This window comes from Silurus aristotelis, assembly GCF_946808225.1.
Source record: "Silurus aristotelis genome assembly, chromosome: 1".
NCBI lineage: Eukaryota > Metazoa > Chordata > Actinopteri > Siluriformes > Siluridae > Silurus > Silurus aristotelis.
In genome coordinates this window covers 41854696-41872105 of record NC_139574.1, presented here as the reverse complement: position 1 = coordinate 41872105, position 17410 = coordinate 41854696, and the positions used below count along the sequence as shown (strand labels likewise).

Sequence of the window (17410 nt, the reverse complement as noted above, 5' to 3'; positions counted from 1 at the left end):
GTGATTAGAGAGATAGTGATTTAAATGTGTTAATGCAGCTGTGTGTGTGTGTGTGTGTGTGTGTGTGTGTGTGTGTGTGTGTGTGTGTGTGTGTTACTGCAGCTATGATATTAATAATAAGAATTATAAGTATTTTGGGGGGCTGTTATGAATTGTTCAAATCTTCCCTCTACCTCTCCTTTATTAGTGTAGTTACTGATAGAAAAAGTGAAAATCTTTTTAAAACAACTTTCATGCAAAAGATCTTGTGGCTTAATTAGATGAGATTTGCCTCTGGTTTGAGATTTTACTCGACTTATGTTTTTTTCTGAACTTTTTCTACACTTAAAAGCCAAAAAAAAATCATTGACACTTTTCTTTCACGTGAACAAGCTTTTTTTTCACAAGACTTTGTCTTACACTTCCAGTGACTGTAGCTGAAGCAGAAAGAAGCTTTTTAAAACTGAAACTAATCAAATGATACCTGAGACCCACCATGTCACAAGAGCACCTCAGCAGCCTCGCTGTCATAAACATCAACCATACAAGTGCTGGTCAGATTTGCAACGATGATGTAATTGATGACTTTGCAACAAACAAAGCAAGAAAGATCTGTTTTTAGTAAAATGACTTTGTAGTGAAAAATGTATTTAATTTGTTTGTTGTGTGAATTGCCAATTTATTATTATTTATTTTCATATTGTATTTATGTATTTATTTGTAAATGTATTTACTGTAAAGATAAAGTAAGTGCAGATTGTTGTTAGTTATTTATCTTTTTAGGTGGCAGCAGGATGGGAGCAGGTCATGACGTGGAAAGGAGACTCTCTGCTTGCAGGCTTCCTGTGACGTAGCTTCCTGTGTTTGACTGTGTTTTTAAACAAACTTTACTTTTTATCTCTCCTTTTTTGTGTGTCTGCATTTAAGCACAGGTGAGAACTCGTTCGATGCCCAGCTGCGAGAGCGGAAAGCGGCGCTGGAAACATCCCGGACGGACGCTCACTCGTCCCAGGTAAATTCCCGGGTTGAATCTAACTCTTCCAGCACCTCAACTCCGCGTGTTTCTCTGCCCAGGCCCACGGACACTGGATGCTGCAGCAGCGGAAGACACGAGCCAAGCCCCGGTCCAGGACGTCTCCCCCACCACCACCGGCCTTCGAGATCTCGACCGAGAACCGCTTCGCCCCTCTCCGCGAGACGGAACGTCATACTGTGATTCTTGGAGATTCCATCGTCCGGCATGTCCGCGCTACCGGAGACAAAGGTAAGGTGCACACTCGCTGTTTTCCTGGTGCTCGTGTTCTCGATGTCGCTGTGCAGGTACCCGCGATCCTGTCATTCCGATTCAAATCAGTCCGATTGAAAGATTTAGCGGTGGACTTTTTACATGAGACGTTATCTAAGCTGATGTGATGTTCACAATCACGACTTTGTGACGTGCACTTTGTGTATATTTTCTGAAAGGAATGATAAATGGGCCGATTCGAGATCTGATACGGATGCCAGGTGAAGAGGAGGTGGAGATTTGAGGAAGCACATTTTGTCCCTCAAGTATTGGGTCTTATCAACAGCATTAATCGTGTTAACGCATTTGCATGGAAGAATTTTTATTTTGTTCGGTTTATAAAAAGGTTCATATCATGAATCTTCTTGTGCGAGTATTTTTTATTTTTTTGTCCAAATCTTGATGTTATTGTTACAATAATTATGGGAGTCACGTAATTAAGGAATGAACGATACGGACCAGAAGAGATGAGGGTGAGCTACTCATTCTGTTTATCATCATTTGTCTTTTAGCTGCCTTGTCATATTTTCATTATTGGAACTAATGTCAGAGTTCGTGTATGTAGACGTGTGTATGGGTATCTGCTTATTGGAAATGTACCATTTTATATTATTTCTGATCAAAGGAACGAAATGATCTAAAGAACCAAGTCACTGAAATGATGCCATCTTCCAATCACTAGCAGTGATCAGTAATACTGATGAGTGCCATACGGGGGCACTAATGCTTCGAGTAATACCAGGGAATGGATCAACGAATAAAAGAATGCTCTTAGCATGGAAAACGACGTATTTGTGGCCTGTACACATTAAGATAGAAGAAAGACAAGAAACAAACAGCAATAATCAATAGACTGGAAAGCTTACCGAACAAAAGTCCAGCAGGGGGCGCTCGCCTCTAACCCGGGTGTGTGTTTCTACAGAGAAACACTACAGGAGCTCATGTAGAGTCGCGCCGTCACCATCTCTGAGACGTAGCATCCCTGATTGGTGCAACAATCTTTTTAATCCACCAATGAAATGTCATAGTCAAATGTCATGCTGTCATAGTAACATGCAAACATTGTAAGTCCACTATTGAATCGAAGGCCGTTGTTGAGACCAGACGTTTGTTTACTGCAGTAGGAATGTTCACTTTAAAACTGCAACAACATACAGAAATATTGCATTCTCATTTCTTCAATTACACTAAATATTGACAAATATATATTCTGTATATGTTCTAGATCTGTATTGAGCAAGTATAAGAGAGAACATTAAATATGATGTCAAATGTAGTGACAGACATTTTCACGTTGTTCTAATCAACAGTATTCGGGGACCTACGTTCCTGTGGTGGTGAACATGACTGCGAGTTCTCCAGAAGAACAAATGCTGGTAATGTACAGTTCAAACACACACTGTTTTTCACACAGAATAAACTAAAGTCCATCACTTCCTCATCACCTAAACACACTGTTCATTTAGATTTTACTTATGGCAGCCAAACGGCCTCATTTTGTAAACCCCTTGATCACTTCCTCTGTCTTTATGGGAACTAAACGAAGAGGAATGAATGTCCATATAGAGGAATGTGAGCGCAACTGGCAACCGCTCTAAAAGGACACGGCTCTGATTTGATTAAACAGAGTGAAGGTTATTCATGAAGTATATCAGAATTGTACAAATCAATGAAACTACTTACTCTATTAACTCTATTTGAACGAAATCATTACTGAGTTTGGACCAAAATGATATCTGTATGCTAATGTGTGCTAATCAGGAAATACGGTCTACCTACCTTTCCTAGCCTGACTTTAAAATCCCACCCCTGTCTGGCCTGCACTTCCTCCCTCACTCTGCCCTGTCTTTCCCTCCTGCATTGCCTGAGTTTATCTCACCCACATTACTTCACCCACATTACCATACCTAACTGTGCTATATGTAATGAGGCACACAGGGACAAGGTAGAGACTTGGAGGTTGTTCGATGTAGTTGTGAGAAAGGTCAGGGGTCATGTGTGTACCCTGGTGCTCTGAATTTGTCTCTGTGTGTCCTTTTATAGCTGCAAGTTTCAAATACTGTTTACGTTAACCTTCAAATAGCTTTAGCATTTTTGTGATTTTTATGCCAAACTTATATGCTGTTTGTGTTACAGTATTATTACAGTGCTCCAGTACATGTGGTGCCTCCTCAGCAGTACTCAGTCCATCCCACAGGATTCAATACATGCTACACTGTACTCCCTGGACCTACTACCCCAACAAATGGTAAGTTGATCATGCCTTTCCAGTCATCCTTACAAAAAGCCTGGTTTTCTTGTAGGATGTTATGATCCTCACAGCTTACATGTTGGTCTTTAATTGAAACTGATACTGTTCTTATTAGTGTCGGCTGCAGGGATGTTCTACTATAATGATCAGGCCGTGTACAACCAGACTCCATTCCCAATGGTCCCTCCACTGCAGCAACATCCATCTACCAAGAGGAAGAGGAAAACGGTGCGTGTGCTTACTCTTTGTTTCAGTACTGGTTCATTTACTGAGTATATGAGCCTCAATTATTTTTTTATTTTTTATTTTTGACTCGTCTAGTCTGTGATTTAATTGCTACTGTCTCTGTTGTCTACAGATGAACAGCTTGAGAGTTATTCAGTAAAATCTGCTGCATTAGATGGCGCTGAAAAGTCTACCTCTTTAGCTGAGCCCGGTCCTGCACAAGCCGTCACACCAAAGCCAGATAAAACAGAGCCTGTGCACGTGCCCCCAGAGGTTCCAGCTTCTGCTCTATTCACCATTGATGAGCCGAAACAGACACAGCTCCTCGTCCTGACGACTCCCGATCGCTCAGAGAGGTGAGTTTAGGGCTCGTCGCTGTCCCCGCACTGGATTTTAATTGGTCAAGATCTTTTACAATGTGACTAAATTAAACGTGTAGTCCAGCATTTTCCAACATGTTTTAATTAAGACGTATTGCAAATTGTTAAACTGTTGTGCATGTTAAACGGTGTTGACTACAAAAGTAGCCTAAAAGAACAAATCCGTACTTTTAGAAATAAGACCCGTACTTTTTAAATACGTTTTCTACAAATAAAAGAATTAAACATCTTTAAATTTCAATATGCAATATTATCTTTTGGTAATGGCGTATAAAAATCTCACATAATCCTTCCTTTTTCCCACAACTGCCCTTTGACTTTCATTGTAATCGAGTGATGAGTAACGTTTTCTGCTCGTCTCAATAAACTAGGAGGCATGTTAGCTCTTGGTTGTAGTTTTTGCACATGGACTACAAATACTGTAGATATAAACTGAGGTGCCAACACTGGAGTATTTCTTTAAATAACTATATATAAAGATAGAAATGCTGTCGTTCACTTCGGTGAATGTGTGAAACCTACATTTACACTACAAATTCACAGTAATCCTGGTGTTTTATTATTAATTGGGTGTGTTTGTGTGTTAGGATAAGCCAGAGCTCGCTTTCCAGCAGTCTGACTTTGACCTTGAGCCAGTCTCAACCACAGTCGAGAATTCCAGTGTGTCTCCTGTGATTGTGGAGCATCTGGCTTCAGCAGAAACACCAGCAGATGAGATCGAAGCGCAGGAAGCCGAGCCGCCGAAGAACGAACCCGAGCCCAGCTCTGAGGATGAAATGCACAGTGAGACCTACTTCTTCTGACTCGCACACTTCATCATGTTTTTCACTACTTTTCATGTCTGCTTTTGCTCGTTTCTTTCTCAGAGCCAGAGATGGAGAATAAGAGGATACAATATAGTAGAGACTTTCTTTTGAGCATCCAGTTCATGCCTGATTGTATGCAGAAGCCAGAGGGGCTTCCACCCATACCTGGATGCAGATATTATTTATATACAGTCGTGCTGATGTTGTGGGTTGCGTGAGCTTTTCCGGACGGTGCGCGGTTTCCTTAACAAACTGACGGCAGAGATGTTCAATTAGCTGATGAAGCAGGTGAAAGAGCTCCACATCGACACAGAGGAGCGACTTAAGGGTGTCGTCGACCTGATTTTTGAGAAAGCCATTGATGAGCCCAACTTCTCTGTGGGGTACGGGATCATGTGTAAATCTCTGGCTGCGGTAAGTAAAACATCACATCTCCTTCTTTATGTTTTAGTGCATTTAAGCCTATTTGTGATTCTAACTGTGGAATTTTCTTCTTATTTTTCTTTTTAGTTAAATGTGCCCATAGCCAAAAAACCCAAAAGCAATGTGAATTTTCGAATGCTGCTGCTAAACCAGTGTCAGAAAGAGTTTGAGAAGGACAAAACAAGCAACGATGTCCTTGAGAAAAACAGCAGGAACTGGAAGCAGCTGTTTCAGTAAACATCGGGCTTTCTCTTCATTTTTCCCACAGAATAAAATCAAAATCTACTGAATTTGCAAATGAAGCTTCAAGTGGATAATCTGTTATCAGGCTTAAACCTGTCCTTCTGTAACATTTCTATGGTATCTTCATGTGTAATATTTGTATTTTTTAATTGAACAGATTTTTAGTTTTTATGATGATTGACTTTTCCAGGCCAGTAATCGTGAGGGGCTTCAGGACGAGCTGAAGGAGGCGAAAAACAAAGCTCGCAGAAAAACCAGGGGTAACGTCAAGTTCATCGGGGAGCTGTTTAAGTTGCGGATGTTGCCCAAGTCCATCATTTATAACTGCGTGGTAAAACTGCTGAAACAAAATGACTAGGAAAGTCTCGAGTGCCTCTCTATTCTCCTCACGACCGCCAGCAACGAGATGGACTTGAAGAAGGCCAAGGTAAACAACCAAAGACGCCATTGTAGAGCATTTTCATTGCACATGTTAACAGAGCACTTGCTTATAATTTATAGACCAATACAAAGAGGCTTGGAGAAATTGCTAGAGCTATATTACATAAATAGTGTGCTTCCTGTTGTTTAATATTCGAACAGCTGTTCCAAGTGTAACTGATGAAATGTTTATGAAACGCCAGTGAACATCTGCTTTTAACAACTTGTCACGTCTGAGAGCTGTAAATATCTTCTATTAAACATGTTTCCTAAAGTACTTCTATTGGAACTATTGGAACAGTAGAATAGGTATTGGAGCACGACTGCTGAATTGTTGCCTAATTTTATTCCTACTTCAGGTACAAATGGATATGTACTTTAAAAAGATGGAAGGAATTGTGAAGGGAAAAAACCTCATCACGTGTTCACTTTATGCTCCATGATGTCATTGACCTGCGCCTGGTCAGTGAACTTGTTTGTTTGCCTACTAGATGTGCATCCATGCTTATATTTAACAGTAGTACATACTGAAATGATAAGAAAACAGTGAATGCCGTGTCCGATTCCTCGTTTCAGCACAACTGGGTATCACGGAGAGTTGTAGAAGGACCGAAGACCATTGAAAATATCCACATGGATACCAAAATGGAGGAGCAGGAGGAGTAAAGAAAAGTTCAAGAAAAGCTACGATCCATGGGCATGAATAGGCGAGGTTATAGAGGGCATATGTGTTCTAGACTAATCCTTTTTACAGCTTAGTCCCCTTTCTTTTCACAGCACTTAACCAATGCACTGCAACTTTTTGTTGTTATTTCTTGTTTCTTCTACAGTATTTCCAAGTCATGAGACCATGAACACTGTGAGCATGAACATTACAATAGACCCCAACAAGATCCCTAAAATCAACAAGGTACTGACTTTACATGTGCAGAAACATGCTTTTCAAATGCAAGCTTGAACTATTTCAGTCAGCATTTAAAGCTTGAGATGTAGATGAACTCAAACCTGCTGGTGAAACGATTTACGTAGTTGAAAAGTATTAACCTTTAAGAGTTGCCTGAACTAAGCGTTAGAAATCCCCCAAATGTTGTGGATTTAGAGCTATAGGAGAGCTGCTTCATTCCTCTTTTAATAAAAAACTTTTGAAACATTTTCCGTTTTCTTTGGCCTGGATCTTCTCCTCAGCCCTCGCTGTTTTCTCCTCCTGTTCTTCCATTTTTCATTCTGCAGCGTCTTCTGTGTTACCTGTTCAGAGTTTAGCGGGTGCATCAGTAAGAATGGTCCGTGTGGAAACGCGGTGCTCTGTGTGTAGTTAAATAGACTAAGCCAAGTTATTTGCCTCGATGCTTTTTTGTATTCGAATTACTCGAGTTACACAATTCACACAATTTAAGTAATGTTATGGAATTCTACTTCAAAACTGGCAATCTGTTAAAGTACACGTTTTTCTACCAGGTTTATGAGAAGCGTTGTTATTTAAACTGAATTGTGTTTGTGTGTAGTTACCAACAGATGATAAGATTTATTTGGGACGGAATTTCGGGGGACGACGGCTGAACTGGAAGAACGGCTGCAATGGAGAAACTAGCGCTAGAGCCACATCCGGAGCATCAGGTGAGTCTGTAGTGAATGTAGTCTGTGTCCTTTTTCAGCTCTCTCCTGTGTTCATGTTGTGAAAATATTCAAAGCAGGTTGTGATTGTAGGTGTTGTTGTTGAAACTTAATTCAGTTTAATGCATCAGCATTTTTAGTCATGACACATCATGTCTCTTGTGTTTCAGTAAAACTCGACACAGTGCCAGACTCGACTACAAACAAGCCTGCGCTATCAGAGGAGGAAATGGAGAAACGCTCTAAATCCATTATCGAGGAGTTTCTACACATAAATGATTACAAACTAATGATCTCATGCAGTGTCTTATGATCACATTTAGTTGAATACACATCGGTTATTATCGTGTTACTGCGTCACATAATCGTGGTGGGTTCGTGTGCCGGAGGCCTTGCATTGCGTGAAGGAACTGGACCAGGGCGGGATGCTGTACGTTTTTGTTCTGGTGGGTGTGGAGACCACGCTGGAGCGAAACCAGATCACACGTGACCACATGGGTCATCTGTTCCATCAGCTGCTGCAGGATGGGATCCTCTCCACATCTCAGTTTTTTAAAGGGTGAGTGACATTCCTGCACCACACAGCTCCGTCTCCCACTAGCGCCAGAGACACTACTGTCTGCGTCATGAGATGTCCACAGCTTGATGACATATTTACACCCAATGGGGTTATTGTTAGCATTATTATGAATACGCTTGCGTTTACATTTGGTCATTTTTTAGAGAATTTTATGAGAATCAGAATCCTTTATTAAGACTTTTGTCTGTGTTTTTTTTTGCTCTCTTTTCCCCCATTTTCTTACCTATCCTTGTTTACACAGGTTCTCAGAAACCCTCGAGATAGCAGATGATATGGCGATTGACATTCCTTATGTATGGCAGTACATAGCGGAGCTCGTTAATCCTGTGCTTCGGGAAGGAGGAATCTCTTTGAGAGAATTATTCATGTATTTACAGTTACATTTGAGACTATACATATACATTTTTTGCTGGAAAGGAAGTTGGTGTTTGTTTTTAATTGTTGATTTCTTGTGAATTCCAGTGAATTTAGCAAACCACTACTTCCTGTGGCAAGAGCCGGCATATTATTTGCAGAAATATTGAACCTTCTCTGCAAACAAATGGTGAGCTGTGAGATCTTCTATAGAATATGACTGAAAAAAGGAAAGTATTTTGTCATACTAGTTGAAAAAGGTTCTTTTTTGTTCAAGTCATTGCTGTGTTTTTCTTCACTTTAGAGCCAAAAGGAAGTGGAGGCCTTATGGAGGGACTCTAAACTGAGCTGGGCTGATTTTCTTCCTGAAACCGTGGATGGGAACAACTTCATTACTGAGCAGGTGAGCTGTTGGCTGCACACTAGATTTAGACTCCACTGGAAGATCTGGACCAAACAGGATCCAGTGGGCAGTAGATTTTCTACTACTTGAGTAATAATAATAGAAGAGCTGAGTAAAAGTGACAGCATAGTTATTTTATGAAATCATTTCGCTTGAAAATTGCTTTGAAATACTATTGTTTATGTCTGATCTAATCGCTTGACTCGGCATATTTTTGGCTGGTTGTTACAGAGGGCTTTTAAAAATGTGACGGACTTCTGAGGAGGAACATCAGCACCACACGAGAGGTTAGAGGTCACCCAACCTGTAATTAATCCTGGAGGAATTAAGTGTGATCAGAGAGATAGCGATTTAAATGTATTAATGCAGCTGTGTGTGTGTGTGTGTGTGTGTGTGTGTGTGTGTGTGTGTGTGTGTGTGTGTGTACTGAAAAATGTATTTAATTTGTTTGTTGTGTGAATTTTACAATTTATTATTATTTATTTTCATATTTTATTTATGTATTCATATTTAAATATATTTACTGTAAATTCGTATTAAAGATAAAGTAAGTGCAGATTGTTGTTAGTTATTTATCTTTTTGGGTGGCAGCAGGATTGGGGCAGGTCATGACGTGGAAGACACGAGCCAAGCCCCGGTCCAGGACGTCTCCCCCACCACCACCACCGGCCTTCGAGATCTCGACCGAGAACCGCTTCGCCCCTCTCCGCGAGACGGAACGTCATACTGTGATTCTTGGAGATTCAATCGTCCGGCATGTCCGCGCTACCGGAGACAAAGGTAAGGTGCACACTCGCTGTTTTCCTGGTGCTCGTGTTCTCGATGTCGCTGCGCAGGTACCCGCGATCCTGAACGAGAACTTCGCAGCGGTTGTTCTTCATGCCGGAACGAACAAAACCCGGCTGAGGCAAACGGAGATCTTAAAGAGGGATTTCAGGATCCTGGTGGAGACGGTACGCAGCACATCACCCACAACGAGGATCATAGTGTCAGGACCTCTTCCCACTTACCAGCGAGGGGCTGAGAAGTTTAGTAGACTCTTTGCACTAAATGAATGGTTACAGTCATGGTGTCGAGAGCACAAACTTCTCTTTATTAATAACTGGAACTGTTTCTGGGAGCGTCCGAGGTTCTTCCGCCCTGATGGCCTGCACCCCAGCAGAGTTGGAGCAGCAGTGCTATCAGATAACATCTCTAGGATACTTCACACCATCTGACTGGTAAGACATCAGGAAATTTACAACTATGAGAACATTTATACAACAAACCAAATAGTTACAAGTTCACACACAGCCCAGTTTATAGAAACCGTATCTATTCCTCATGTAGTAAAACCAAGAATTAAATACACAAGATCCAGAAATAATCTTATTGCAGTTAAAACTGAAAAATGCCAGATAAACAAACACCAAAAAGTTGTAAAGTTTGTTTTTTTAAACATCAGATCACTTGCACCCAAAGCACTGATTGTAAATGAGATGATCACAGATAATCTCTCAGCACTCTGTCTCACTGAGACCTGGATTAAACCAGGTGATTATATGGGTCTAAACGAGTCGACACCGTCAGGATATGTTTATAAGCATGAGCCCCGTCAGACTGGTCGTGGGGGAGGTGTAGCAACCATTTATAGTGCCTCTCTTAATGTTAGTCAGAGATTAGGATTCAGTTTTAAATCATTTGAAGTGCTCGTTCTTAAAGTTGTACTTTCAGACATGCATAGAAAACTCGCTCTGGTCACCGTGTACAGACCCCCAGGACCCTACGCTGATTTTCTTCAAGAGTTTGCTTGTTTCCTTTCAGACCTCTTGATCACAATGATAAAGTGCTGCTTGTAGGAGATTTTAATATTCATGTAGATGATGTAAACGATGCTCTAGGATTATTATTTGTTGACTTATTAAACTCTTTTGGGGTTAAACAAAACGTCACCAGACCAACTCATCGTTTTAACCACACACTAGACTTAATAATATCCCACGGAGCAGACGTCACTGATATAGATATTTTACCTCAGAGTGATGACATCACAGACCATTACCTCATACTGTACACACTACCGGTAGAGCAGATTAGCCGTGTTTCACCACGTTATCGACTTGGTAGGACTATTGTTCAGACCACTAAATACAGATTCATAAATAAGCTGCCTGATTTATCTCAATTCCTCACTAAACCCATAACTGATAATAATCTTGATGAAATGACTAACAACATAGACCTTATCCTCACTAGCACATTAGACACTGTTGCCCCATCCGGTTAAAAAAGTTTAGAGAACAAGCACCTGCACCTTGGTATAATAGTCATACGCATGCCCTCAAGAGAACAGCACGTAATCTGGAGAGAAAATGGAGGAAAACTGAATTGGAGGTATTTAGAATTGCGTATAAAGACAGTATGCTCAGCTACAGACAGGCGCTAAAAGCTGCTAGAGCTGAACACCTGAGCAAACTCATAGAAAACAACAAAAACAATCCCAGGTTCCTTTTCAGTACAGTAGCTAAATTAACTACAAATCAGGGATCTGAAAAATGTGTTCCATCACAGTTTAGTAGTGACGACTTTTTGAATTTCTTCACTGAAAAAATGTATAGCATTAGAAAAACAAATTGAAGGAAGTGTTACATACAGCTGGTGAGTCTCTTCTCAATATTATTAACTCCTCACTATCTTTAGGTCACGTCCTTAAATCCCTCAAGTTCCTGCCTTAATTGGTAATAAAATAAGAAATAAATACATAATTGATTAATTATTGTGCCAAATACAGCATCCAAAAAAGAAACTTTACCAACTTATTTTATTTTACATTGACAGATCAATATTTATCATTTTCAGTTTTATTTTAAAATTAGCACCATTATTTAATTTTCCCTTTTATTTCCAATCTTATTGTTTAATAATTACTTTCCTTTTTATGTAATATTTTTATTTGGCACATTAATTACTTTATTAAGCCATTTTGTATTTGTTTACTACCAATATTGGCAGCGTTCATCCTCCAATTTGTTTCAAGTATCTGCATTATATATATAACTGACATTGAAGCCCCTGTTAATAAACGTTTGAATTATTATTTTTATTATTATTCCCAGGTTCCTCCTGCTTCACTGCTGAGACATTCATGTTGAGCATCGACAAGAAGATTGTCAACGACCACATCACAACCTTCACCTCCTCCATCTGCCTGATGTTTGGCAGTTATTACTGCTTTAACATACACTACCCAGTGGAATTACGATCAACACTGGAGTTTCTCCAACGCTAATATTCTGTTTTTATCAACACCTTTTTTGGATTCATCAAACGTATCAATTTGATATCTATCTCAGGTTGTTCATTTTCTCAATCTTTCTCTCACTCTTTTTTTTTTCCATAAAGGTGTTTCTTTTCCATAAATCCTGAGAGGCACCGAGGTTGAATCCAAGAAGAAAAAAGTGTTCAGTCAATCCCAGAGTCCTCACTCCCATCTCAGACATTGCTGACCATGAGTGGATCTAGTGCGACCCCTCTTGTTGTGGACAATGTGATAAAGGTGTGTTACAGACTTAACTTGTTTGAACATTTTTGTAGTTCAAACAGCAGCAATAACACTTAAAGCACTACACTACAGAAACAATATAAAATAAAGTTTTCTACATTTCTCTAATGCTGTCGAGTAACACAGTTTACAGGCCTAAGAATGTAACACTAGCTTCAATATCACAACCTTGTTTCTGCCTGGTGTCGAACCAGGGACCTTTCACGTGTGAGGCGAACGTGATGACCACTACACTACAGAAACTACCGCAGGAAAAAGCTTCTTGGTCACTGTTTGCACTTTTGCATACATTCGCAGTTTCAGTAGAGCAGGAGAATGAACCGGTTTGCTGAGAAGTTCAAAACACTATCGTTCTTCTAGCATAGAAGCAGTCTTGCTTCTATTTGCTTCCCTTGAACACTTGGCGTTTGTGTATTAGATGGACCCACCAGTCATCATAGACACCGGCAAAACATTTCAAAATCACTTGGCTTCTTCTTCTTATTATTATTATTATTATTATGATCCAACTCTCCAACTTTTTAATTGATGCACTTCAAAGAGAAAGACACTCAGGCGAGAAAGACAATGGAACAGTGGTTAATTTAGTCCAACAACAAGAAATTGGTCTCTCTCTTTCTAAGTTATACACACAATCACAATCATGAATGTGAGCATCAAGAACAGGAGAAAGAAAAAAATAAAATAAAATAAAACAAAATAAAAGATACATTAGTACTTTAATACTAAGTACATTAACACTCTCAAAGATATATGTTTTCCTTTCTCCTTTCTACATCTACCAAGAAGTCAGGGACAAGGGGAAGAGCTCAAAAATGCTAAACAAAGAGAACAGGATTTTATTTTCCTCTTTCTCTTAAATATGATAAGAATGGTTGCCAGGTGGTGTAAAACTTTTCCGTAATACCAAGTAATGTAAATCTGATCTTTTCTATTTGAATAAACTGAGACAGGTCATGTATCTAATGAGAAGAACTGGGTGGGTGAGGATTCTTCCAATTCAGTAATATAAGTCTCTGCTACTATTAAACAAAAGGCGAGCATGTTTGATTGTAAGGATGACAAGGAGGGATTTGTGGGCTTGAGTCCAAATAATGCTATTAGGGGACATGGTTTAATATCTAAAATGAAGTATTCAGAGATTGATTTAAAAATTGATGTCCAGAAAGAGGTCAAGGCTGGGCAAAGACAAAAAGTATGATAAAGAGTAGCCGGAGCCGCCGACACGATCACAAGTTGGATCCAAACCAGGGTTAATTTTAGATAGTTTGATCTTTGTCCAATACACTCTATGCAATGATTTAAACTGTATTAACGAATGACGGGCGCATATAGAGGAGGATGTACACGACCAAGGGCCTTGGACCATTCCTCATCCGTGAAATTATAATTAAGGTCCGATTCCCAGTTACTCTTTATTTTAGAAAGCGATGAAGATCCCGATTGAACAACGAATGAAAAAATAGTTTTATAAATATTAGAGACAGTACCCTTACAAAGTTTTGTTTCTAAAACTCGATCAATCTCTTGTTTAGGAGGTGGGTGCAGGAAATGAGAGAATGTGTTCCTTACAAAATCACGAATTTGGTGATATCGGAAAAAATGAGTTTTAGGAAGGTTGAATTTTTCTGACAGGTAGGAAAAAGTGACAAATGTATTCTCCTGAAAAAGATCATTAATTTATCTGATGCGCTGCACATTTCTTCTCTTTCTCACACTGATTTAGAGAATCCTGGAGCTCCATGCTGGTTTTGTTCCAAAGTGACCTCCAGCTGAGCAACTGCAATTTCCTGATTTCTTATTTTTTTATGTTTGTCACACGTTAATGTTTCAGATCATCAACCTCATTTAAATATAAGTAACAATAACACAAGTGAACATGCAGTTTTTAAATGGTCTCTTTCTCATGGTGGAGTCATGAACACTGACCTTAACTGAGGCAAGTGAGGCTGCAGTTCTTTGGATGTTGTTGTGGGGTCTTTTGTGATCTCTTGGATGAGTCGTCGCTGTGCTCTTGGGGTAATTTTGGTCAGTCGGTCACTCCTGGGAAGGTTCTCCGCTGTTCCATGTTTTTGCCATGTGTGAATAATTTCTCTCACTGTGGTTCACTGGAGTCCCAAAGCTTTAGAAATGGCTTCATAACCTTTTCCAGACTGATAGATCTCCATTACTTTCTTTCTCATTTGTTTCTGAATTTCTTTGGATCTCAGCATGATGTCTAGCTTTTGAAGATCTTTTGGTCGACTTCACTTTGTCAGGCAGGTCCTATTTAAGAGATTTCTTGATTGTGAACAGGTGTGGCAGTAATCAGGCCTGTGTGTGGTGAGAAAAATTGAACTCAGGTGTGATAAACCACAGTTTTAACAGGGGGGCAAACACTTTTTCACACAGGGCCATGTAATTTTGGATTTTGTTTCCCCTCAATAATAAAAACCTTCATTTAAAATCTGCATGTCGTGTTCACTTGTGTATCTTTTACTAATATTTAAATTAGTTTGATGATCTGAAACATTAAAGTGTGACAAACATGCAAATAAATATACACAGTGGTGTGAAAAAGTGTTTGCCCCCTTCCTGATTTCATACTACTACAAAAGTATGTACTTGATATACAATGCTATTTTTTTCTTTCTTTGTCTTTCCCATTTAGTTGAATCTTCTGAGGAGAAGTGGGTTCCACACACCAGCCATCAACCAGAAAAGAGGTTCAAGCAGTCTCCAAACTCAGCACCTGTTTCAGCTCTACCAGTAAGAGTGAGAGACAGAAAATCCCACTCTTCACTGGTTGTATCCCCCAACACACCTAAAGAGAGGTGGAATTAGGATTTTACACCCCAGCCAGTCTGTAGACCATCTGTCATGGCACTTGTTGATGAGAAGATGTTGGGAACGGGCTACAAACTGTTCGTTGACGACTTCTACACAAGTCCAGCACTGTTTAGAGATCTCCTAAAAAATAACATCTGGGCATGTGGGAAAATTCAGTCCACACACCCTCAAACCATCACCAACAAGCTTCTGAAAAAAGCTCCTCGAGGCCTCATCACTGGCTGAGAGAAGAGGATGTGCTGTTTGTAGAATGGAAGGATAAAAGGAAGGTCCAGATGTGCTCCATCATTCACAGAGGCACTGAAGGAAGCATTGTGCTACTTTTATTTTCATTACTTTTTTCTTCTACTGTTTTTCTAATATTCAAATACCAGTCTTATGCTTATTGTGTGAATGTTATTATTCCCAGTACATTTGGTTATCAGGCTGCTTTTCCTCAAACAGACGGAGGGAGAAAAGGACTACACACAGTCTCAGAATAATGTTTATAGGAATATCGTTTTTATTGTATTTTCTTCAAAGTTGAAATATAAACTCATTACACATGTGACTTTTAACCCGTCACTATTCTGGATTGCTTCAGGACCGAATTCATGTATTTATATATTTTAAAAAAAATATATGTTTTATGACGTACACATTTTTTTCTAAGGAACTTCAGCATCTTTGGATGATGTAAAGCCCAAAGTGTGTTCTTTCAAAAGAGATGTAAATTGTGTATGTAGCACACTGTTGTCAGGAACTTTTACCATTGAAAGTCAGGAAGGTCAATTTCAGCTGTGAGGCCCAAAAGTGGGGCTGAAACCGAACAGGGTTCAAGAAACCGGGTTTATTTTCATATAAGTAACAGTATTTAGTTCAGTAAACTTAAGTTGATTTAAAGGAGAATTCAGTGCTGTTTAGTTCAGTAAAGTCTTCATTTATTCCAAAACTATTCGATTCATTAAGTTCAATTATCCTCAAATTAATATTTTTACATTCAATAAAAACAAATCATCCAGTTTTCATTAATGTTTATTTAGTGAATAATGCATTTTAAAAACAAGTGGTTTCAACCTAATAGTTGAGGGGAAAAAGAAGATAAAAATGCACCAGTCGTTTAAAACAAAACCAATATAAAAACATTTCTTCCAGCTCATAAATCCTATAAAACATGCAGCATTAAACATGAACTTCCAGCAGATAAACATCTCATAATACTGTCTGGAAGTGAGAAATGTACAGGTTGTTTTTACTCCATACACATGAACTTACTTTGATCAGAAACACAATCATACTCCAAATCAATTCATCAATAAAGTCAATAAAAGAATCCCAAACTGCTGTGTGTCTTGTCCTCGCTATTAATGACGTCATTAGAGCTCCACTACTTCTAATTACCTGCTGTGACAGTGAGCTCTAATACACATCACACTGCCACCTACTGGTCATTTATGATTCTGCAACATTCATAGAGTCACTCCGGTCAACTTCCGGTTCTCAACTCGGATTCACTCGCTTTATACACAGTTTACAGCCGTTTTTATCTTATTAATGACTGTAATATTGCTCTTCTCTCAGGAACAACAGAAAAGATGTAAAGACATGATATTTTATCCGCTCTTTACCTCTGTAATGTGCGCATGCGCATAGTCCGGTTAAGAGAGACCGGGTTACGTCACAGACGGAGGGTGGGGGCATCTCCCTGTGACGTCACAGTAAGGTAACGTCTATAATTGGGAACGCGTCTCTGTTTCTCTCATTTCCGAGGTTTTTGCTTGTGAGTAAAGAGGCATAAACATGGAGCTCTTCAGAAGGTTGAGACAGTTTTTTCAAAGCAGAAGAACAAAGAAAACTAAGCAGATTGCTGAAATGAAGGAGAAGCTGGAACACATGGAGAAAGTAGAGAAAGACTTGGATGCATTTTCTCTTCTAATGATAGAGAAGTTAACAAAAGAGAAAGAAGAGAAAGACGTTCTGCTTCAGACGGTGCAAAAGCTGGAGGGTACTTTGGCTTCTGAGCGAAAGCAGCAGGAACAGGACATAACTGAGAAAAGCCAGAGCTGGGCGAGAGAACAAAAACAACTGGAGGAACGTGTTG

At 39.5% G+C, this 17410-nt stretch overlaps 2 protein-coding genes across 2 annotated transcripts in view; both read left to right on the top strand.

Moving 5' to 3' along the window:
* LOC310724557 (eukaryotic translation initiation factor 4 gamma 3-like) overlaps positions 1-17410 on the top strand; it is a 278886-nt gene that overhangs the window by 89609 nt on the left and 171867 nt on the right. The gene's annotated exons all lie outside the window — the stretch shown is intronic.
* On the top strand, positions 4712-5902 carry LOC310735356 (eukaryotic translation initiation factor 4 gamma 3-like). Its single transcript, XM_083558033.1, has 4 exons — positions 4712-4903; positions 4987-5340; positions 5437-5582; positions 5783-5902. Exons 2-4 carry the CDS (start codon positions 5206-5208, stop codon positions 5814-5816), a joined length of 315 nt encoding a protein of 104 aa, XP_083414159.1. The 5' UTR covers positions 4712-4903; positions 4987-5205; the 3' UTR covers positions 5817-5902.

Coding starts and splice junctions, on each gene's coding strand:
- LOC310735356 (XM_083558033.1), top strand. CDS start 5,206: ATGAAGCAGGTGAAAGAGCTCCACATCGACACAGAGGAGCGACTTAAG. Junction 5,341..5,436: donor TGTGTAAATCTCTGGCTGCG/GTAAGTAAAACA, acceptor TTTTCTTTTTAG/TTAAATGTGCCCATAGCCAA. Junction 5,583..5,782: donor AACTGGAAGCAGCTGTTTCA/GTAAACATCGGG, acceptor TGACTTTTCCAG/GCCAGTAATCGTGAGGGGCT.